Source organism: Parasteatoda tepidariorum, chromosome 12 (assembly GCF_982258835.1).
Source record: "Parasteatoda tepidariorum strain Cologne lab strain chromosome 12, Ptep-v5.0, whole genome shotgun sequence".
NCBI classification, from domain to species: domain Eukaryota; kingdom Metazoa; phylum Arthropoda; class Arachnida; order Araneae; family Theridiidae; genus Parasteatoda; species Parasteatoda tepidariorum.
In genome coordinates this window covers 51571243-51597086 of record NC_141766.1, presented here as the reverse complement: position 1 = coordinate 51597086, position 25844 = coordinate 51571243, and the positions used below count along the sequence as shown (strand labels likewise).

The following is a 25844-nucleotide window of genomic DNA, read 5'->3' as shown; positions in this document are numbered from 1 at the left end:
GAGACGAAGACCATGACGTTGTTTGAAACGGACGAAGCACTGCATCCAGTAGTATATTCATAGTTGTTCTCTATTTCCAGATTTTATTTGACGGAAATTTTTAGCCTGAGCCATTATTATTAGCCGACTTAATGGGAACTGTTCAGATCTCCTCTGCTGTATCCACTCTATAAGCACTTTGTCAACATCTTCGTTTTTAGCTAAATGCAAAGTTTTGGGTGAGTTCATTGCATCGAGTTGCTGGCAATTCAAAAAAAAATTAAGTAAATCTTTCTTTTGATTTTTAATGTCATAAATCATCGATAAACCAACATTGTAGAACTCCCCTTAGCAATTTTACAGAAGAACCTTCAGCTTACTTTTTCACACTCTCTACTTTACTTTTGATGGATAAACTCACGCGTTTTCTTTTTTTAGATGATGATGCAGCAACTAAACATTTTCAAAAGACTAAAAATATGACATATAAAAGTAAGCAAAAGCGAAATTTTATTTCTTCTTCGAGCGACTGCACTCAATTTGAAGCAACTTCATAATAAACCATTCCTAAAGCAGTGTGCAAATGAAGAAATCTCCTTTTATTAGGGGGTGGGATTATATGAAGAGCTGGGAGTGGAATAGAGAACTGATGTCCTTCCACCAGCTCTGATAAAGATCTCAAAAATATTTCATTGTGAGGGAGAAGGAATTTCTTACTGACTTTGAAATTCTCAGTGGGAGGAGAACACATTCAATCTTATTTCCTCTCTTATGTTAAAATAGAAGACCACCATAGTAAGTAATAAAAATGCTTTCTAGACAAAATATAGATGAGTCATCAATTTTACTATTGGTTTTCAAAATATTTTATTATCAGGGAGGAATTTTATCTATAACTAATCCCGCGTTTAGATTTACTTAACTAATAACAAGCTTGTTAAAGCTGAAAAAAAAGGGGGAAGATAATGCAAGAAAGAAATGAGCCTAATTATCAGCATGAAGGCCATTCAGTTACATTCCCCCTTCTCTTTTAAATTTGGAAATGGTGATGTTGCAAAATTCTCTCCCTCAGGATAAAAGTTGCCCATCAGCAAAGTAAACAATACATTGAAGGTGTACAATTGAAAGCTCTAGCCTAGCTGACTAGAGAATAAATAATGGAAGGTATACAATTTAAAGGGCAAGTTTTCCTTCCCCATGCCTGTATTAGCAACAGACTCCCTGTGCTGTAGATAACTTTAATTACAGGAAATGCTTTTAAGAATGTCCCATAAATATGGAGCATCTTTTAAGGTTTTCTGATAATCAGTTATTTCAATTAGGTGCATTTTGAACTATTAATGGAAAAGAAAAGCACTATACTTTTATGTATATATCTATATTTATTTGAAAATTATGAGACAACATGTTTCATTAAGTTCATTAATTTTTTTTTTTAACATATGATGCAATATAGAATTGATAGAAAGTTAGATCCTCAAAGGCTCTCTAAGTGCCTGAGGCCCCCATACCCTGCCCATGAAAAATGATGGTACTGGAAGGAATAATTAAAAAGTCATGCGTAATTAGAAAATGGGATCTTGCAGACTATTCTGAAAAAATAAAAGCAATTAACAAGAAGTTTTGATTATTGTAATTCATTATGTTTTGATTTTGAATCCTTAATTACCATATTTCGAAATATATTTCTGGGAAAAATAAAATCAATACTGATTAATAAATGGACTTGATACACTTACATAAAAGGAAAAAAAGTCTGTTCCACTTCAATTTAAGAATTAATTTGAAAACAAATGCTAATTAAGTAAGATTTACAAATTAGAAGGATTGAACTTTCATGTTTTTTAAACGATTACAGCTCTTTTTATTTATAATCATTTTTGTATACAAGGATTGCTATAAACTATTTTTATTTATAAAAATAAGGAAGGCGTGAATTAGAAAGAGAATCCTCATATATTATGCCACACTACAAATATGCTTACTATTAGTAGTAGTATTTATATGAATATTAAATATTTATCTGAAATTTGCCTTAAAAAAATTGAAATCTGTGTTTTAGTTTCATCTTTCTAAAGGTATTAAACAAAATTTAAAAATCAGTGCTACTTGATTGACAAATCCAAGGTAATGTAAATATGTGTAAATGATTGGGAATGTTATTTATATCTAATAAATAGATCTTCTATTTTTTATTTTATCTAATTCTTTAACTTGACATCACAGACGTTATATATTTTTTTCTTCAGGGAGGGGGGATTCCAGTAGCCAGATCCCTTTATGTCAACATTAATCAACACTATTAAATGTCATGTGCATCTCACGTTTTTGATGATTTCTGGCTACTGGGGGAATTAAAATACACACTTACAATAATTCTCGAAATTTCACTCATAAAAAAGGTTTTTTATCATCAGAATGATAAATTTCTTATTTCTTACCTTGTTTTAGACATATCGGAATTTTATTATTTTATTTTAATTCTACACTTCATTAATTGTGAAATCTTACAAGGAAAAGAAAGTTTTTTTAAATGGTGCTAAAATGTATTGAATTTTGTTCCAAATATCTGGTTTTCCGATTTTCAAATGTCTGGATAAGAGGTTCTGTACTGTATCTATAGATATTGTATATTATTTAAATTAAGACAACTAATTTTTTATCTGAAATATCTAAAGTAGTTTTTAATCTAGAAATTTCTTTCTGAATTGTGAATGATTGAAACTTTCATACAGTACATACAGATCAGTGCTGTTTTTATTATAAAAAAACTACAATATAGCAAAAGAGATTAAAAAAAACAACCTAATAAAACATATTCAATTATACTTTTAAAAAAAAACTGTTCTGTTGTGTTACTACCAGCTGAATAAGCCTCTATTTTAGCTTTTTGCAATGTTACGGACATATTTTTGAGTATAGTGAAAGACTTGGATATTATCAAAAGATCATAAATTAGTATTTCAAACTGTGTGTGCCATAGAAATAACATACATCATTTTGTTAAGGTTTAATTGTAAGGATATGCAGTTAAATATTCATAACATTAATCTAAAGCTGTTTTGTAAGAAGTTTATCATTGTATTTCAAAATAATAATTCTCTTTCTCTGTTTTCTGACTTTCTCTGTCACCTTTTTTTTACTAAAAAAATAATTTTTATTGAGATGATATTGTTGACTTACAAGTGAAACACTTAAGCTATGATTATAGCTATGAATAATTTGATTCAAACTAAAAAATTTTCAGTTAATGTGTTTTACTTGTAAATTGCCAATTTGTTGTCCTTTAAGCTCGCATGATGTAAAAACCTATTTTTGAATATATATATATATATAAGTTCAAAATGAAGATAAAACAAAGAAAAATTATAGACATATGAAAAAAAAAGGGGGGGGGGAAATAATAAGTAAAAAAATAACAAACAACAGTTTAAAGGAAAAAAAAAAAGATTAAATTTTCCGTTTTTTTTCCAGTTTTTTTAAATAAAATTTCATCCTTTTTTTTTTTTTTAAAAAACTGTTTATTTTTTTACTTATTATTTCCCCCCCTTTTTTCATATGTCTATAATTCTTCTTTGTTTTATCTTCATTTTGAACTTATCTAATGAGTTCTGTTTAATTGCAGCTTAAGCGCAATAAATGAAACTTATTGTTTTTCTTAACTTTCTTCGTGTTTTCTTGTATTTATTTATTTATTATATATATATATATATATATATATATATATATATATATATATATATATATATATATATATATATATATAGTAGATTGTTTTTGGAAAAGAAAAAAAAATTGAAACTTGTTTAAAATAACATAGTTTTTTCCTTATTGATTTTATTTAAATTTTTAATCTGAATGAGAAAATGAATTATATAGTTTTAGCTGAAAAGGTCAAGGCTTAAATGGTGATAAGTTTAGTTTAAGGGGTAATATAAATGAACTACTCTCCCCAATCATCATTTTTATCAATTGAAATGTTAAAAAAAAAAAAAAATATTGTACTAAATTTTTAATTTTTCTAAAATAATAATGAAACATTAAAAATAGAAAAAAGGCAATATGGATACATTGCTCTTTATTTCCCACACTGAATATAGTTTCAGCAGTTTATAATTTTTAAATAAATAACAAGTTTTTAAATTATCTGCTTCTATTTTTTATTTTTATTTTAAGTGCTAGAGAGAGAGCAAGATTAAAAATAGGAGAAATGAAACTCAAAGTATGTATCTCTAGCATGTAAGCATCAAAAATAAAGAAACTTATTATTTTTCAACATTAAAAAGGATTAAAATTAGGAAAGAGTAATTATGTCCTCAGACTGGAAAGACAGTTTCCCCTATTCATCCCTGTTTAAATACTTTGACTCTTATAATTAATGATAAGTTGTAGTGTTAATTTTTAATATTTCTTTCTAACATGTATTCTTTCTTCAATCTAGATTTACTCAAAATTTGTCAGTCTTTCGACGGGATGTAAATGACTCTCTTAAAGGTCCAAATATATTAAACTCATCTTTGTATGATGTAAATTAATTTCATATAGTTTTAAAATTTGTTGGAATTGTATGCAAGGCCCATCAACTACATTGTGAATACCATCTTCTTCCTAGTATGTGTGATATTGAAAGAAAATAGGAAAAGTATTTGTGAAAACTGTTACATTGTCCTACAAATTGGGTGAAACATTCCAATGATTTGTTTGTTCACCCACATGATATATTTTTATACTCGTTGCTCAACAATTTAAATTATGAACTGAAATTTTGTATTTGTATCAATAGACTTGTTTTTTTTTCTTCACATTGACTGGGAGCTTAAATCATAAAAGCTGTTATAGTTCATTGAAATAATATTGTATTCGTTTGAACTTTCAATGTAAAAAGAAAATTAGAAAGTTCAAGAAATTTTTTTATACTATCACTGTTCCTCTTTGGGAAATGTGCCTGAATTGCCTTTCTTTCATTGTAAACTATTTTTTTAAAGAGATTAAGTTTTCAATCAAAATTAATTTCTTGCTCATTGAGCTGATTGCTTAAAATATTCTTTTATTTTTTCTGAAACTTATATTAATAATTTTTTTGAAGCAAAATTAATTGTTCAAAAATTTTTGTTTCCTCCTTTCTGTGTTGAACCATTAATTGAACATTTTCATGTGACATTGATACATTGTGTATTTATTCATTTGAAGTAATGAGGAAAGCATTTAGCTTTAGTTCTTATTTATTTATTTTTGCCATTTTCAAATCTGTATTTTCCCATTTTTTAATATGTTTTTTTTATCTATCAAAAGATAAACTTAATTGAACTTGTCATCTATTTTATGGGAAATTCACTATTACATGAACAATAGCATTTTTGTAAAGGCCAAAAATGTACTTTAATTTGTAGCTTGTCTTATTCTTTTTTTTTTTTTTTTTTTTTTTTTTTTTTTGTGCTTTTATGCTTTATATTTGTCCCTATTGTATTAAGCAATACTATATCATTTTGTGAATTAGATAAAAAAAATTATTTCAGGTAAATTTAAACAACTTTTTTTTAATAGTTTTAGTTTGAAGTACTTCTCCATTTTTAATTTCAGGGATTGTTTTTTTTAAAAGAAGAGTAATTTGGAAACAAATGATAAAATAAAAATATAAAAAACTTAGAATAATTATTTAAAACTATAATTTTAATTTCTATAATTTGAATTATACATAATCGTGTTCTGTGACTGGTTATAATACTTCTACAGTTATTGAAATAGAAAAATTTTGGAAAATTTGGATTTTTGTATTTAAACGAATCTTGACAGCTTGTGTTGTTCCTTAAGGTAATAAGTATAAGTGCTTAAGCAAAGAAGTGTTATATCATTATTGTTGCCAAAAATAGACTTCCCCAAACTTTTTCTTGTCAGTTTCTTGTACAAGAGAGTTCTAGTTCATTGAGCAATAAAATACAATGTTTGCCTTCTAAACATGATATAATTGCTTAAGCTGATTATACATGCTCAGATTTTCTATTCTTTTAAAAGTATAATCAAATGACATAATTTTATTTTTGTTTAATAAATTTCTTTTGGTATTTAAATGCAGTTTTTAAGTAAGCAAATTTGAAAATTTTTTTTAAAATCTAAAATGTACAATAATTTATTCAAAACTTTATGTATAAGATTGTTCGAATAATAATTTCAATTTTTTCCAACAGAAAACTTGAATTAAATTTTTCGCAGCCAACTTTCCACTTAAGCTGCATAATCCCAACTTCACACTTAAGACTCATAATCATTATCATACTGACAGTTGATATAGTAAAGCTTGTTTGTAAAGAAACTCGATTGATACTACACAGTAGATTTTGGTTGGAATCCTTTAGATATCGAAAGTGAAAAGTAGCATTTTCAGCATATTTTACTTTTTTGCAACCTTTATTAGGTAAAAAAACAGGAAATTTTTTTTAATGTGCATAGATATATTGACAGAATGCCATTGCTAAAACTGTTTTGCAAAATTTTGATCCAACAAATTGAAGCTGATGAAGACGTGATAAAAGTGTGAACGGATGCAAACTAATGAATAACATTTTGTGAGATAAGAGATTAGATTTATTGACTTTGACAGTTCATAATAATTTGAAATGTCTAGATTTAATCTCAGAGCATGATATATGGATTTCTCCTGTTCTTAATGAATTTTTTTTTACAGTTGTGGTAATGTCCGCGATTTGCGTCAGGAGCAACTAGAAAATTATCCACTTTTGAAGTACATTATTTCTGAAAACAAAATGAGAATCTGATTATTATTTGTTCCGGGTTCTATAAAAAAAATTTATGAACCTTTACTTTCAAATGAGGAGGTCAAAAGTTACTTGGATCGGTTTTTTTGCTTGCACAGAACAAAAATTTTATGAGCTAAGAATCATGATATTGCCAAAGAGATGGCAAAGGTATTGGGTCAGAATGCGCAATACATAATTCAAAAAAATATTTTTTCACTATAAGAAAATCATCTATAGTTTTCAATACAAAACGAAATTACTATCTGAACAATCTATTACAATTTGTTTTTTTTTCCTTTGAAATATTTTTTGTTATGAATCTGTGAAGATAACTAAACAATTCAAAAATGTATTAAAAAAAGGCAATTTTCATTAAATTTAGTACTTTTTAAATTTTAATTTCGCACTTTTTAATCTGTGATTTTTTTTTTAATAATTGAGTAAATATTTGCTTAAAATTTATTTAGTAGCTCACTAAACACATCCTCTTTTCATTTATATGTTTATATTTTAGTTCATTTCTAACAAGACTGCTTATTAGATGGTTGAAACTCTCCGATTATATTTTTTAAAATTTATTTTGGTTTTAATTTAAGCAAATTCTTTTTGAACTCCAATTGTATCTTTAACTCCTTATTATATTTGTCTTGTATTTATTGTATTTTGAACTCCTATTGTTATTTTAAATTAATCAAGCATTGCAGATTCTGAAATAGAAGGTAATTTTTTCAGATCTCATTATCACTTTTTTGTATTTGAAAAGTGTACAAGTGCATTGTTGTTAACTATTACACTTAAGTCCCTCTTAAAAAGCAAGAAAACATTAGAATATTATTGAAAATATGTTTTCAGATAATTATTAACAAAACCAAGACTTTGGAATAAAGAAATTTAAAAATTTTGCATAAGTAAACCTTTCCGACAAGTTTGATATAAAGGAAAAATAAATAACAGGTGTAGGCTTTGTTTTGTTTGGTACAGTTCAAATAAACTTTATATGCTTAAAATTCGAAAAACGTTTTTCTTTTAAAGTTAGTTTTCCAGATATGCAAGGTTTTCTTCATGATCATCTTTAATATTTATATATTTGGAATTTTTGTCAATTATAAGGACAAAAAACATATTCATTTTCTGGTTTCAAATATTACTATATATATATTCAAATCATATATATTCAAATATACAAAGCATGAGAACATGTTTGTTTGCCTGGAACAACAAGGAGATGCTGAAAGACAATTTAAAATGCTTTCAAGTTTCAATTAGCTAACACCTTCAAGTTTCTATAAGCAAACACATGGGTTTTAAAATTTTGTTCACAGCTACTGAAGCATTTTTTAAAAATCCATTTTTGTTTTTTTTATTTCTCACATATTTGCAGCCCTTAGCATACCTGCCATGCCTCCTGTTTTTTAACGAAGACTCCTGTATTTTACGCCCATCTCCAGTTTACCTGTATATTCTCAAATTTTTTTTTGTATTTTTTGAAGAAATTTAAAGAAAAAAAAATTGGCGTTAAAATATCCGCTGAGGGCAAAAATATTGCTCTTTTTCCTCAACAGATAATGCTATTGCCAGTACTGCAGTATGTTGAGTTTTAATAGTTTAGTAATCATAAATAATGATTGAAAAAAATCTTCTTTAGGTTATGATTTATATACATATCTTTTATTTCTCTAAATGTAAGTGCTTATATTATATCCAATTTTGAATTTCTCTTTTTGACTTACATGATTATGCATGTTGTATCAAAGCTTTTCTCATATCCTAAAAAATTTCGCTAGTAAAATATTTGTTATCTTATTTTTCCAATGTTGGCAGGTGTGCCATAGAAAGTGTAAATTCGTTTGTTTTAATTTTAAACAATGATTCTTTAAATATATATTAAAAGCTGTCATAAGGAACCTGCATATCCTATTTTAGAGGTACAAAGGAGAAAGAAGTTGAAGATTCAATTGGAGGAATAAGTGTGAAATGTAACTATCATTCACTGCTATGTGTGATTATTGTAAATAATTTTTTATAGCTTTTTTTGTATTATTAACGTTTTTAATCTAAATTCATTCTAAGCTCTTTCTAAATTCGTAGTGAAATCTCAGTCATCTTGTTCGTTGAACAAGAAGTTAACATGTCATTTTAAATATTTTCTTAATATAATTTCTGAAATGAGTTAAACAATTTCAGTATTCAGTTTTAACAATTTAAGTTTAAAATAAATAATATTACAGCTATAAACTTTTGCTGTGATCTGAGAAAAGTAATAATATGCATTAGACTTTACAATTTTGCATCTAAACCAAAGCTTGTACCGAATAGAAAACAAGGTTTACAATATTTTCTATCTTATCTGTTTCAGTTTTTTTTATTGATTTTATAATATTAGCTTAAAAACTTTTAAAAATGGAAAATATTTTTTTAATTCAATTTGTTATATCAACATGCTCTTATAATTTTTGTTCTTTACATTATTTATTATTATTAGCTGGTTGCCCAGGACCTTTATTAATTTTAAGGAAAACTGTTTAAATAAATTTTTGATTAGTTCATTACTGGACTTTACATTACGAACTAATAGACTATATTTGTTTGAAAATAATTACCAACATAAATTTTACTTATACCTGAACTCTAAATATGCAAAAAATGCTGTGATAAGACATAACTTTTTTAAATTTTGCTGTCTTGTTTTGTATATTTGTCCCCAAAATGTTGAATTGTATAAGATCATATTACATCTGTATATAGTTGTTTATGAGTTTAAGGTAGTTATTTAGGCATGTAATTCTTAATTATCTCCTGAGTGATATGCACTCTTTTTTCTTAAAATTTAAAAGCTGTTTGCATGGAAAAAGGGTGGAAATTGTATGTATAAAAGTAAAAGCATAGTTATTTGTGCTTAAAAAACTCATTCTTTTTTTGCTGCTTTAAATATATATGGCGATTTCTTATTGGCTGAAACATTTTATTTAGACGAGTAATAATATTAATAAAATTAATTAAAATTTTAGGGCAATTCCATCGTTACATGTATAATATTTGTGAACTTCCAATGCATATTACTTAGTTAAGCCCTTTTAGCAAATTTGTCAAAATAACTCATGTTATTTACAATTCCTCTATTTTTTTTTCAACTTTCATGATATTAGAAAAAATTAACAAAATTTTTAACTGACTGTTATACATTGCTTAATTTTTACAAAATATTAACTTTTACCGAGGTTTCATTAAAGTCATGATAAATTTATTAACTGAAATTAGAAATTTTCCAAAATTCAATTTTTATAATTTTTTTTTCTACATAATTGTAGTATACTGTTACTTAAAATAATCAAAATATAATAAATATTAAAATTATTTTATTAAAAATTGAAGCAGAGTAATTAAGACATTTCTTGAATTAATTGACACATTTTTCAATTGAAAAGTCTTGTTAAATATTATTAAATATCAAGTAGTATAACATTAAAATATACTTTTCAAACTTTAAAAAAATATGTGATGTGTCAATGATGGTAAAGTTTGGAATTTCAACATCTGTGTTTAATTTTGATGGAGCTGCCCTTTGGTATGTTTACTTCTATAATATATTAAATGTGTTGCATAATAATTTTTGCAGTGACAAATTTTAAATTAAATTTCATACATTTTATATTTCAATTGAACAAATGTATTTTTACCTCAATTTAAGCTCTAAATGTATAAATATGAAAACATGTATTAGATAATTTTTTTTTTTTTTTTAAAGATTTTATATAGAATTATAAAACTTATCAAGTTATAAAAGTTTGAATGTCTAATGCTAGTCCACAAAATACTTTGCTTCTATCATTTTATTTAGTTGTACACTATTATAAGTAATATTTACCTTTGGTCTATATATACAATTTCTTATTAATCTTGTATTTAAAAAAAGTCTCAAATTACTATCTCCCAATTATTTTCATTTTTAAATCTTAATTTTGTATGACTTAAATTTCAGAGATCTATGTTTATAATATTTTATTGAGTTTATGCTGTTGCTGATTACTTTATTTATTTTTATTTATTTATTTATTCATTCTTTGTAAAAAAAGTAAATTTTTACCAAATATATAAATTTTTTAAATGAGTTTGTTCCTTAGAATCATTTTAAGGATATATATTGTTTTTTGCAGAATTTTCTGATGAAAAGTATATATACACTTGTTATTTTTTTTAATTGTGTAATGATTACAGTGTGTTTCGTATAATGTAATAATTAATAATTATAATGTTCGTATAATGCAATAATGTAATTTTAACGTTATTAAATTTACGTTCTCTGTACATAAGAAAATGTTAATTGTAATGAACTTTGACTTATTTACAATTTACTATGTTGAGGCAAGTTAAAAGTGTGTATTTTGATATTTTAATTTAGTTACCTCATTTAGTTTAATCTTGTATCTTCAATTATTAATAGTAATATTATATTTATTTATCTGTTTAATATTTATTTAACCTTATAAAAAGATTATAGTTTTAATAATAAAATGAATTACTAATGATTTTAAATTTTGTTCTAGGAAATGAATGTAATTATTTGAATATTATGCTTGATCACTTTACATTTAGGCATCAAATAATTTCCAAGAATAATCTTCAATAATAAATTCATGATAAATTTTTATCAGTTTAGCTCATGTTATGAATATTTTGTTGTTATTGAAAATCACTTGGTATGATTAAAGTTATCAATTCTGTTGAAGCAATTGTTCAATTTTAATTTATTTAAAGTTATATATTTTACTGCTAAGACAATTTTGATCTTCAGAATTAAAATTTGTAAGTGAAAAATATTCTTTTTTCATTAGAAATTTATTTTTAATGTCTGTCCATAATGTGAAAAACAATTAAAAATGCTTACCTATGCACATATACTTTTTATCGCTAATTATTGATTAGGGTTACAATTTCTTCATGAAGAAAACTTTTTCTTCTATGACACTGGAAGATGTGGAAAAAAACTGGACGAAATGGAAGAAACTTAAAATTATCTGTACAATTGTTTAAAGTTAACCATTAAAGAGTGGTTCAAATTGGAAACAAATAAAATTTATTATAGTGCGAGAGAGTGAATGATTATGTGATGGTTAGTGTTGGGATATGAAAATTAGTATGCTATTTGTAGTATACAATATGTGATTTTTAGCACAAGACCGTTTGTAATTTAATTACAATATTTTAATTATTCTGTTGGAAAGTAAACTTTTTTAAAGTTCTAAAGTTCAATTTTTACATTCTACATCAATCCTTTATCTAAAATATTGTAAGAAACACTAACAATCGCTTTTATTTCTTATTAAAGTTATTAAAATTATTTTACTGCTTTTCACTTATTTGAGAATTATTTATTAAAGGCATAGAAATTATTCTTACTATTTAAACTACATTGTTATTTTAAAGAGTTTCTTCTACTTCTGATGAAATAAACCTATTTTTCCAGTGTCGTTTTCCACTGTGGAAGGAACTGGCCATCCCTGTTTGTGATAAAATTTTTTGAATACATTGGTTGGTTTTAAAGATAGTTTTTTTCACAATGCTCAATTTGATGCTCGGGTAAATTTGTTCGTATTTGTTATGTGTTGTTAAAATTTATTATATTATATTTTAATTGATTGATTTAATCAATAGCCATTGATAGAATATTGCTAACATGTTTTTTAAACTGGCATTTGATTTAAATCTTTAATGAATTGAAAGTTATTAAAAATATTTCTGCTCATTTTGCTGCTCGGGTAAACTTGTTCGTTCTAATTTGTTATGTGTTGTTTAGACTTGTTATATTGTATTTATTTGATATTATGTATGAATGATGAGTGATACTGATTAAATACGTGAAAATTATTGTGATTTCAAAATTAAAAAGCAATAATTGTATTAATTATTATAAATGTGCCCTTTAGCAATCTTCTTGTATAGCCAGATAATCAGAGTTATCTTAAAAGTCTTGTTGCCTTTTGTTTTTAAATGTAAGAATACTTTACCTATTTTGAATGAATTTTCTTTACAGACATTACTTTTACAAATTTTAAGACTATGTTTGGATAAATCATGAATCAATAAACATTTGTGATAGTGATTGCAGTTTTTCTGTGCTACTGATGAAATAAAATATTTTATGAATAAATTGTTTTTCAGTATGTTCTATAATAAATGAACTTTTAAGTTATAGTTTTCTTCCACGAACGATATTAACTTTTTACATCCGAAGTGTCACGAAAAGACATTTACAAGCAAACTACGGCAAGTGTTTTTTGGTATTTGTCTGAGGTTTCATGAGTAGCTGAAAGAGATGGGATCAGTTAGGGGGAGGGTGAGCAAAGATAAGCATTGACAGTTTACATTAGTTACTCCTACTATTATTCCCTAAAATTTTTCAGAATGAGTTACTTTTTGCTTTGTAATTTGGCTTTTAAGAAAAAAGCGCCAATACTGTCATTTTAACATACATTGAAATCTATTTTGAAATGTAGAGTCCAGAATATTTTTTTTCAGCAGCGATTTTTTTTAAACATTAATAAAAATATGCATTCTAAGGTTACACTGTTTTAATAATTATCTTGCTCAAGTCATGTTTTATTTTTTATTCACAATTTGTTAACATTATAAACAAATTGATAAAAAAAACAGTAAAAAATGATGATAAATCAATAAATAATACTTTTTTATGCTGTGGTGCTTATTAATTTTTATATTGGTTTAATTATCAGAATTTATTCAGATTTCAATTGTTAAAAAACTGTTCAATGTTTTTTGTCAAAAATATATTAGATGCTCGGAGGGGTAAATTTTTTCTTCGTTTTCTTTCCATGTATAAGTTTAATCAGAGGAATTATTTTCATAAACTATTCTTAACTGAAGATTTTAACATAAAATACAATAACAAACAATTTGCTTATAAGAACTTAACACAAATTTATGATTTTCAAGATTTTTCTGTTTGGTTAAAAAAAGAAAAATAATGGTTAATGAAAATGGTGTCAGTTTTATTTTATTTTATGTTAAATTTTTATCCTTCCTCCTTTGTTTGAAGTAGCAGATGGGCAATTGAATAAAGTAAAATAAAGTTAAAATTTAGTTGTTAATAATAATAATTTAATTATTAATAATAACTATGATGAAGGAAGTCTTTGCTGCTTCCTTCATTAGCCGTATCGGGTTGAATAGTGGAATGTATATATGAATGTTCATTTAGGCCAATATTGAATGAATAAAACAAATAACAGTTGAGTTTCCAGGAAATAATGTACAAATCGTTGAATGTGAATTTTAGGTTTTATTAATCATAACTTAAGATTTCGATAGTGGCCACTTCATCAAAAAAATAAGAAATCCCTTAAAGGGATCAAAAAATAATACTCTCTATTGAGAGATCATAAAGCCAGAACATTTCTGACCGTTAGAAAATTAAGACTGGGGAGGCCCCCCAGAAGGGGTCCCAGTCTCACCAATTGAGAAATTCAAAGTGAATATATTTATTCTCAACGGACAGAGAAAGAGTATGGGTAGGAGGTCCAAAATTTGGCGATTTATCATAATATATCATAGCCAAAAACAAAGCCAACTAGTATATCCACATGGGTTTAAAAGAACACCTTGGCGATCACGAGTCGCCAACAAATTTATGTGAATTAATATTACCATGCAACCGAAACATTTAGCCGTTGGAAAATTAGAATGAAAAGTTATAAATAGATTTTTGTTTTCGATTAGAGGCGACAGTGAATTTATATGTCTGCATAATAATGAAATAAAAAGAAAGTATCCGTTACATTGATCTGGAAGAGAAGAAATAAATATTTTATGTTCGCTTAAAAAGATTAAGTTTTTGATTTATTTTAAAAGTAATTCTTCCATTAATAAAAATAAGTTTAAGTAATTAAGGATATTTTAAAAGATAGAAAATAAATATGTGTATGCCAATTCTGGCATCACAATAACTAAAATTTAATTTGTTTGGTTCATTTGTTGGTATGTATTGTTTACTACATTAATGTAGTACGTAATATGTATTAATAGTAAATAAATTGTTTTCATAATGTTCAATTATGAAAACAATTGAAAACAATTGTTTTCAATTGTTTTCATAATTGTTTTCATAATATAAAATTCAATTAGCATGAAATGATTATGATAGTTTTACTAATTTTGCGTTAACGAGGTTCTGGGTTCTGTAGTATGATTATATCATTAGTCAATTAAAAATTAGTCCTCTATAAACAGATATATTAATATGGAGTTAAGTATAGATAATTTTATGGCTTAATGTGATTTAAAATTATTCTGGTTTGGTTAAATTGGTTTATATTTTTGAGAAAGTATTTCTAGATTGTAGAAATTAGTATTAAATAATGTTTCAAAACACGAAAATGTATCTAAAAAAGCATTAAGAGCCTAAACTGTCACCCATTCTTCTGACTAAACTACAAGGCGTCATAATTTCTAAATTGCATCTAAACCAATTTTGAGGGTAAAACTTTTCAAATTTGTCAAAAAAAATTATTTGTGGGTCTGATTTCATAATTTAATTAATAGTAAAATTTTTTTTGCTGCCAACTTTAAGGTACACCTCGTGAAAAATTAAATTTGCTAATTTTTTTAAAAATACAACTTCACACTTATTCTCTCCAAACTAAATATTATCGAATTAACATGAAATAATTTGACAAGACGTGTTATAGTAAATAAAACAAATTATAAATATGCATTATGATTTGAACACAAAATAAACTCGTGAATTGTCTTCAATATAGAGTAACTGACAGAGTAGAATAAATTGCCTATACTGCACTACTCATTATATAATGGCATTATATGAACGATAAGGTTAAGTGTATTTTTTCAACTTTCAATGTACATTTTTTAAAATATTTATATTTTTGTTGGAAAAGCATCGACCCTTATAACACTTTCGAGGAAAAAAAACTGATCAAATTAGTGTAAAATCAAAGTATTTTGATATTTCATTTTTTTTAAATTTATTTTTATTACCAAGTACAATTCTAATTCTGAAATCAAGTTTTGAAATTATGAAGCTTAATATTTATTCTTATTATTAATTTTCATACTGACAAGCTGTAATTTAGAAAAAATAAATAAAACTAAGCGATGAATTTTCAAGACCTGATTTATTAGTTTGAAACTTAGAAATGAAATAAACCACAAAATATGTAATTGAAGTACATTAATCTCGTATTAAAAATAAACTATTAATGTAGTAATTTCGTAAAAAAAAAGAAAATTCTTAACATCTTTTTTCTTATTTTTTAATAAAACTATGAATACAGAAGTATTATTTAGAACAACATAGTGTAAAAAAATATTTATAAAAAAAGAATGTGAAACTGTTAAGAGCACTTATCTATAATACTAAATACAATAATTATCAATGTTTATGACAATCAAACATTAAAGTTAGCTTTTCATTGATCAAGTCATGCGAAGCGGGGGTGCCATCCCCTCTGCAGAGGATCGAAATTGTGATGGTATGTCTTCGGATCATCCTCAGAGATGTTTCCCAGACCGTCGCCAATAGCCCATTGTGTTGTGCAGCTCTAGTGCTGCGTAAATGAACTGCAACAGCAACTACTTCTATATATATATATATATATATATATATATATATATATATATATATATATATATATATATATATATATATATATATATATATATATATATATATTTAAATGTTCGTTAATTATCAAAATTGTTTTTATTTATTTATTATTATTATTTTTTTAAATATACATCCGTTTCAGATATATATGTTACCGGCAAAGTATGAAATGATTTATTTTTCACACATTTCCTAGGCATTCTATAGATTGCCAAACGAGAAACCGGCAAAGTATAAAATACATTTCAGATTCGTTTCAAATATGACTTGGCAAGGCTCGTGACTTTTGACTAATAACAAAGATTATTTTTTTACTGTGCTACATGGAAATGGAGGAGCAAGCTGTAGTATTAGAGAAAGAGTCATGGTCTATACACATGAATTCGACGATGAACTGTGCAAATTGAGAGTTAACGCTGCAAAAAACAGTGTTTTCTTAACCGAAATTACTTACCTGAAGTTAATAAATTATGTACAAAAAGCCAAAATGACTACTAAGAAGGAAACCAGGGACTATTGGTTGCTGAATCGCTACGATGTGATGATTGTGGAAAGCAAAAGTAAACTCATTTATCCTGTTAAAGAAGGCGCCAATACTATAAAGTATTACGTTACGGACAATGAGTTATTTCACGTACTTCATGAAGCTCATTTGTCTATTGGACACGGAGGACGTGATAGAATAATGAAAGAACTTTCAACCAAATATAATAACATTACACGTCATGATATTGAACTGTACATCCACCTTTGTGAACCTTCCCAAAAAAAACAGAAAGGGCATTGTTGTGAAACCTATGGTTTTTTCTGATTTTAATTCCCATTGTCAGGTAGATCTCATTGACTTTCTGTCTCAACCAGATAAAGAATACAAATTTATTATGGTGTACCAAGATCATCTCACAAAATTTGTGATTCTCAGAACTCTAACATCAAAAAGAGCTGAAGAAGCAGCCAACAACCTAGTGGACATATTCACGTTGCTTGGAGCGCCATCTATATTACAGTCTGACAATGGTAGGGAATTTGTCAATAATGTGGTGACGAGCTTGAAGGAGTTTTGGCCAGCACTGAAGCCTCGCCATTCACAAAGCCAGGGTAGTGTCGAAAGAGCTAATCAAGATATCGAAAATATTCTTTGTACATGGATGCAAGATAATAAGTCTGACCGCTGGAGTGAAGGACTGCGTTTCGTGCAATTTACGAAAAATAGAGCTTATCATTCTGGGATCAAAAGAACACCATACGAAGCTCTTTCTGGCTGCAAACCTAAATTAGGGCTTACAACGTTTTCTCTACCCGAGGATGTTTTAAAAGACGTAAATACAGAGGAGCAGCTAGGAAAAGTAATAGAAAGCGTCCAAATAATGGACAAAGACGAAACTAATCAGATTATGCAAGAAAAAAAGCCTGTTTCAAAAAACACGCATAAGATTATAGGCGATAATGAACTAAACCAACATGATGAAGGCATGCTTACCGAAGAGACTTTCATTTCTGATACCTGTTGTGTGTGTTTAAGGGAAACGGGTGATGCACTTGCATGCAAAATGTGTCTTCAAAAAATTCATACCTTCTGTGGCCATACTAGTAATGAAATGGATATTTTGTGCAATATTTGTTTCAAAACTGAAAATGCTATCGAAAGTAAAATAAACTGTAAAATCAATCTCGAAATACAAGCCAAAAAAATGAAAATGAATTTGGAAAAAAAAATTCCCACTGCTTCTTTGGGAGCTACAGTGCGCGTTCCTATTCCTGACGTCGACAAGGGGCAATATCTGTAATGAATGTGACAGAGGGTGGTTTCTATCGACTTGGAACATCTGAAGGAATTTTAAAACAAGTATATGCGAGATCACAGTTCACTTTATGCCCTAAGAACTTGCTTAGAATTGAAGATTTTCCTGACCACGAAGTTCAGTTGCAATTGCTCAGTCCAGTGGCAGCGGCCAAGGATTCGCCAAATGTATGTGCAAAACCAAGTGCCAAAATATGAAATGTCTTTGCGTGAAAAATTTAATGAAATGTAATTCAAAATGTCATTCAAGCCTGCCATGTTGCAACAAGTAGGTTAATTTCATATTTTTTTATATGAAAATTTTGCTTCCCTTAATAAGAAAGGCTTAAGTTTTGTTTTGCATAACTTTTTAGTTTTCTTTTCACATTTTGAATAATTGTTTTCAATGGCACTCTCAGTATTTTTTCAGAATAACATTTTTATTTTTGAGAAATGCATGATACTGTGAATGACCGAAATCGGTAGTTTTAAATTTTTTCGATATTTTAATACTTACTGACGATAGATTAGAAGAAACATCAGTGTTGGGTAAACCGGGCAATCGCACTTAACCTTAAAAAAACATCAGTGTAGGGTATACCGGGCAAATGTATACCGGGCAATGACACTTAACTAGAACTAGTATGACTGGACCTTTGGTGAATGTCCGAAATCTATACTAGGTCTAGTTAAGTGCCACTGCCCGGTATACATTTGCCCGGTATATCCTACACTGATGTTTTTTTAAGGTCAAGTGCTATTGCCCGGTATACCCTACACTGATGTTTTTTAAGGTCAAGTGCCATTGCCCGGTATATCCTACACTGATGTTTTTTTAAGGTCAAGGGCCACTGCCCGGTATACATTTGCCCGATACTCCAAACACTGATGTTTCTTCTCATCTATCGTCAGTAAGTATTAAAATATCGAATAAATGTAATTATATCCACGAATAAATTAATATCAAATCGGATGTAAAAAATATTTCGGACATTCACCAAAGCGACTATGTGATTGTCAACATTCACCGGTGAAAGTCAACAACCACCGATTTCACTCATTCACAGTAACATGCGCATCATTTACATAATACAGGGCTGATTGTGTTCCGGAAAAAATCCGGATTTCCGGAATTTTTGCTAACAGTGATCCGGAAGTTTCCGGAGATCGAAGGTCCAGAAGTTTAAAAAAAATCATTGATCACAGAAGTTTCCGGAAATCAAATTTTCAATGGTGGAACTTAAAAACACAGTTTATTTTATTTGTTCGTAAGGGAGAGCCAGAGAGATACTTTATAAGCTTATATTCATGATTAATCTTAATTTTTTATCAGTAAATAGTTGTTATAATCATAAACTCTAGAAAGAAAGACATATTTGTAAATTTTAATTACTTCTCCAGGTCATCATAGGTATGTGTAAATGGTATAGGTATGTGTAAAATTTTAAAAATATTTTGAGTAAACTAAGAAATATTGAGAAAAAGGAGAAAAAAACCTTGTTTAAATGTTTTTCTAATTTTTCAATTTAAACTGTTTTTTTTTTTTTTTTTAACTCAAGAAATTTTCCGGAATTTTGACTTGGGCTCACAATCACCCCTGATAATAACCTCATCAGGACGTTTATTTCATACTTTGCCTAAATAGCACCCGGCATTCTATAGAATGCCTAGGCAAAGTATGTAATACTTCTCACATTTCATACTTTGCATAAAAACGTCAGGCATTCTATACAATGCCGGCGTTTCATACTTTGCCGCTAACATATACAAGCTGACATCCTTTGAACGCGCAGGACAGAAAATTTTAATAAGACAATTTAAATAAATGAAATAAACTTACTTTTAAGTGTAATTAAATATTTCATCTTTAATTAATTATTTTAATTTTATGTTTGTCTTGATTGAAGCTAAGGGATTTCAAGTATCCTCATCGGGTAAAGTTATCTCTTAATGAATTTACACCAGTTAAATCTGCCATCAAATTGGCAAAAAGGGCTTTAAACACTTTAATGTAAAAGCATTTATTATAATAATGCATTCTTGTTATCACAAGAATGTATGTAATTCAAGTGTATATCATAGGAAAAAAGATTCTTGTTACCAAGGTAAATTACTTCCATAGATTTTCGAACGATTTTCTATTGGAGTAAATGGAATGTTAAAAAAATTCGTGACATAAAATTATTTAGTCAGCTAATTTTTACTCTAAACCATAGAATTATGTTGACATCTTTATTTTTTTGATCATACTACCATCATATTTAATGTTTTGAACTATTACTAATGGTTGAAACGTTTGTAATAATTGCAAGCGATCTACGACTTTGGCTTAGCACCAAATTCGTAGTCTTCTGGTTCAGAAAAAGAGTACCGGGGATAAAGTTTCACCGGCCATTATCCGATTACTCCCCTTCCCTATGCTATATAACTCTATCATATTAGTGGGAAATATGACTGATTTAAATTGAGGATCTATAAATAAAAATTGACTCAAAGGATATATAACAGAAATTTTATTTTTTTAAAAAAGTTTATACATTTCTACAACGAATATTTCACGATTCATTTATTTATTCCGAAATTACAGAACTTAAAATAAATGATTGAAAACGTTAAAAATAAATAAATGTACGTCTTTTGGGCTATAGACCAAATCTGGAATGACATTAAAATTGAATGCAAAGATCTAAAGAAATGCAAGGAATATATATTATACGACAATCATCGTATATTTTTGTCGGATTAATTATTTTGATTTCGGGAAAATTTTTTGTGTATGAGAAGAAAAAAGAAATAAACAAATGCAGTTAATATATTTTCCTTTTAATTCTTCATCTAAATCTCTATTAATTCAACCAAAGTGGAAGAAACTATTTTCAATAAAGTAATATCAAGTATTAAACCAAACTTTTAAGCAATTTACAATTTCAATTTAGTTTAAATAATAGCATTAGTTCCACATTCTTCATTGAGCTATTTTTAATCAAGCGAAATAAAAGAGCTGAAATTGAAAGTAATTTTAATGAATTTATTAAGAGATAAAAACTGTTTCTTTTAATGTTTTACTTAGAGGAATATAGACCTTTATTTAATTATAAGAAGAGCTTTTAAAATGTTATAAAAATATATAATATTGTAATATACTTATAATTACGTAGTGAATTCAAAATTAAAAATAGCATTCTAATTTTCGCAATCAAATATCATTAAGTATGAATACAGAAAACAATTTTTAGATAGTATGCTGAATGTATTTATCAATGGATATATTTAGTACAGATTTTACTTATACGTACCTAATGAATCAAAAAAATTATTATTTATGAAATAAATGCATGAACTTTTTAACTAAATTACTAAATTTTAATTTTCATATCAATGATTAGTTTTATACAATTTTAAAAAAAAATTATGAAGTAGAAAACAACTTACAAGCTTTTTTTAATATTTGAGCAGAAAATTGTGAAAAAAAATTAATTAAAAATTCATTCATTTTAAATTGCATTTTCAATTATAGACTATTTAAAAAAAATAAAACTTGTAAATGTTTAAATATAAATGTTATATTTGAGCTTTTTTTTGGTTTTATTTGTGATTTTATCTTTATTTATGCTTTTATTTTGCTTAAAATTTTAAATTTCTATAATATCATAGATAAGAGGAAAACTAGTTCTTATTTTATTGTTAAATAAATAATTTTCTCTTTTTAAAAAAAGGAAGGAAAATTAATTCTTGCAAAATTTTCGAGAAATCTGATAAAAATGTTCTAAAAGTTGTCTTTAGTAATATAGTCCCGGTAATGGAAATTCTATAGCGGGCATTGCAGGTTACTACAGCATCTTCAAATTAATTTTTATTTGAGATTTCAAAAAAAGAAAAAAAACCCAGCTAGATAGTGTTTGAAAAAGGTTTTTTTTTTTAAAAAAAAGAAAGGTTTTTTTCTGCAGTGATAACGCAGAAATTTGTTTGCTGAGGACCTTAGCAGAAATTTTTGCATAATCCTAAAAGTTGAATTTAACTTAATCTGCATAATTTTTCTTCTGCCTAGTTATTTAGATGCTTTAAATATGGATTTAGTCCATCGTTCCTTAAAGCCACATTTTCATGTTTTAAATGAAATGTGAAGATACATTTCTTGTGTGTAATTTTTATCTAACTTATATTTGCGAATTTAAATTTTGCTTTGCTTATGTTAGGGTTAGCCTCATTTAATTTTAATTTTACGATTTTAGTCTCCATGATTGCGTTTGATTTACTGACAAATTTTGATTTCTGAACATGGTGCTACAGATTAACTTATTAAATTCTGTCACCGGGGTAACAGTTAAGGAACGAAATTTTACTTTTATCAGTTACTATTGTGAGGGGGGTATAATTTAATTTTGTTCAAAAAAAATTCTCAACTAGTTTTATTGAATGTATTTTGATAATTAGAGATAACGCTTGAAAAATATAGTAGAGGTTTTCCTAAGCAAGTGGATGAAATACATTAACATTTCAATGGGAGAGAATATAAAAAATCAAGTGCTGCAGTCAGTTGCATTGACACTAGTTAGAAATAGAATTGAGAGAACACGATTCATTTGTTTTTAATTGAATAATATCCATAATCTGTAAAACACCGACAATGTAATTGACTAAGTCATTAAATTTCACAGTAATACCATGAAATCTAAAAGAAAAATCGTTACGGTGCTCTTTTAAGATATTTACCGGTGATAAGCATGTTAGCAACAAGGATAACTTTTGGCAGATATTAAAACAATGTGAAAAAAATATCTCTATCTCATGAATACTGTCATCGATGCCTACAAATATAATAGCTTCTCACAATATTTAAAACGGTGCGAAATATCTGATTAAGATTACTCAATAAGTTTTACCTTAAGAAATTCATTGCATGATTATCACGTCTTTTATCTAACCTATTTGTACTTATTGTTGTTGCGTGTACTTTTTGTATTTATTGTTGTTTTTGTGATCAATCTGAATCACATTTATTAAATTGATAATAAAGTGATAAAGCATAATTCACTAGTGCTCTAATTATGCAAAAAAAGAAAAAAAACCCTCCTGATAATCGAGTTGTTGACGGGTATGTACTGTGTACGGATTTATGAAACATGCTTACTTAACCTTTCAAATAAAATTATGAAGAGAAAAAAGAATTCTATATTGAATAAACCTTTTTCACACAACTATGTATGTTTTTACGCTATATTAAATATTAGCAAAATTTTTTACCATAATTTTTATAAAAATATGAAAAAGATAAAATTTTTTTTCTCAAGTTGGGAAAACAGTTTAATTTTAAAATGCTGGCCTTATTAACCCTCTAAAGCAATAAGTATTGTTTCATCTAGTATTAAACGCACACACACACACACGCACGCACGCACGCACGCACGCACGCACGCAGAGATATATATATATTTCTTTTTACTCATTTTTCTTTTATCGTCATTTTATGCTTAATACTTAGCAAGATTAAATTATTAGATTTTTAACTGAGTTGAATAATTAAATACTTCAGTTGAATAATGAATTTTGCGTAATATTTAGAATTAAAGTTCATGTTTAATTAAATATAGCTTAATTCCAATCAACATGATTTTAAATTGTTAAAGCATTTCCATGTTTATTTCTTTTAACTCACTGCTTGCATTCCCCCCCCCCAAAAAAAAAATTCAATTGAAAAATTTTATATATCTATATTTTAATAATAAATTGTTAATTTAGAAAGTTGTAAGAAAAAACATAGACAATACATGCTAACAGTTTTAGCACTAATCGCATGAATACTATTGAAAAACTTGGTAATATATTTATGTACCGTGGGGGAAAAAAAAGAAATCACCCTGAATAACTTTAAATTCTAATGATCGGATTTTCACGTACTAAGTGTCAATCTTAATGGTTCCTGGGAGTGACCGCAAACATGCTAATTATTTGGTGCTAAATCTTAATTAAGTAACGAAATCGGACACAAAAACGTACTTTCTTTGAATAAACACATACGTAATATATATATATATATATATATATATATATATATATATATAGCACAATTAAAACAAAACCGAACTAAAAACGGAAACAAAGAGAAAACGAAAATAAGTTAATAGTTAATAGATAATAATAAGTTACATATTTCGATTCTTTATCTTTAAAATGCAGGGAGTAGCCGCAACCTGAGAAACATGGTCCCCACAGTTAGGTCAGGAGAGGGATTCAAAGTTTGGACCCCCCTAGCGTTAATTTCACTTTTTGACTTTTAAGTCATATTTTTATAACTAATTAAGCAATTCATAAAAATACTTCACCCACTCATAAAATTTATTTACCCAAAGATAATTTCATGCAAAAAAATTTTTTTAATAATAATTTATCATTTTTTATTATTTAATTTAATTGAGGATGAAAAAATTTTGAATTATGAGGTAGGAATTTTTTTGTACCATATTAATCAACATATTTTTCTATTGAAAAATTTAAAGTTTGAACTGTTTTTATGCAGTAGAATCTGAGAAAAACTAAAATGAATTGTTTTAATAATAATTTGGCGATAATGAAAAAATATTTAAATAAGGCGATTAATATTAAAATTTGGTTAACTGAAGAGGAAATTGACTTACGCGTGCGTGGCGTAAAATTTCATTCATATTTTTTTGGCTGTTAATCAATAGCTAATCTTTTTTGTTTATTATTTTTTTAAATTATAAAATACGCTGTTTCTTTTTTAGTTGTCTTAAAATTTATTCATAGTTTAGTAAAGAAATTTCAATAAAACATTTTATTGAATAAAAATGATTTTATTCTACTAATGTCGAGTTTTATAAAAGCATGCTTCTGATTAATTATGATTTTACATCAGATTGTGCTTATATTTAATGTAATTATATTTTATTGAGTTTTCTACAATTGATACAATTTCAATAATATACATACGTATGTCATAGATTTGGAACAATATATTTGTAAATTTCTGCAATATATATTTTATAATCAATAATACGAATACGTAGTCAACATTTTTAAGCATCTTAATATTTCTCAACATTTTATATATCGTCCTAATCTTAAAATAAATTCGTTAATTGCCTGTCCGCGCGAGTTTCGCAGATCTATTTTAACTACTATTTAATTAAATTTTAACATTTTTAAAAATCGTATTCTTTTCGCCATCACTTATATTATTTTTTCATTAATACACTAATCAATATTTCTTAGTATTTTAGTTTTTCTTTATAGTAAAGTTCCTTTTTAAATTATTGTTATGCTTTTATTAAAAGAAAACTTAGAATTGTTGCCTGCTAGCTAAGAATAAAATCTTTCGAAATTAAAAACATTCTGCTGTTTAAAATTATTTGATGCAAAACATCTGACTATTTACAAAGCATACTATTTATTAATTTTTTTTTGAAATAGAAAGATAAATTATTGATTGTCTTTTTCTTCTGTTTTTTTTTCGCTTTTTGTGACTTTAACGCAGATTATCTAAAATAGCGTTGATGTTTTATATGTCCCCACGAAAAGTATACCGAACATAAAATGCTGCCAAATACGTAGCCAAACTTTTTAAGCATCTAGAAATATCTCAGTATCTTAAATGTCGTCCTAATATCTTAACCTCTTAACTTGTGCTCTCGAGTTAATTCGAGAGCGCTAAACAGGCCAAACTGTGCACACT

At 26.7% G+C, this 25844-nt stretch overlaps 1 protein-coding gene across 5 annotated transcripts in view; it reads left to right on the top strand.

The window, feature by feature from the left end:
• The window catches only part of Ranbp16 (Ran-binding protein 16), a 197760-nt gene that overhangs the window by 132800 nt on the left and 39116 nt on the right, over positions 1-25844 (top strand). For 3 of the 5 annotated variants that reach the window (XM_016069988.4, XM_087155669.1, XM_043040335.3), the window contains one exon: positions 4421-5819. The exons of 1 other annotated variant lie outside the window; for it this stretch is intronic. In XM_016069988.4, the coding sequence (XP_015925474.1) occupies positions 4421-4514 (94 nt within the window). In that variant the 3' untranslated portion in view covers positions 4515-5819. Of the gene's footprint in view, positions 1-4420; positions 5820-25844 lie in introns of those variants that run through there. One more of the 5 variants, XM_087155668.1, reaches the window with a different exon arrangement.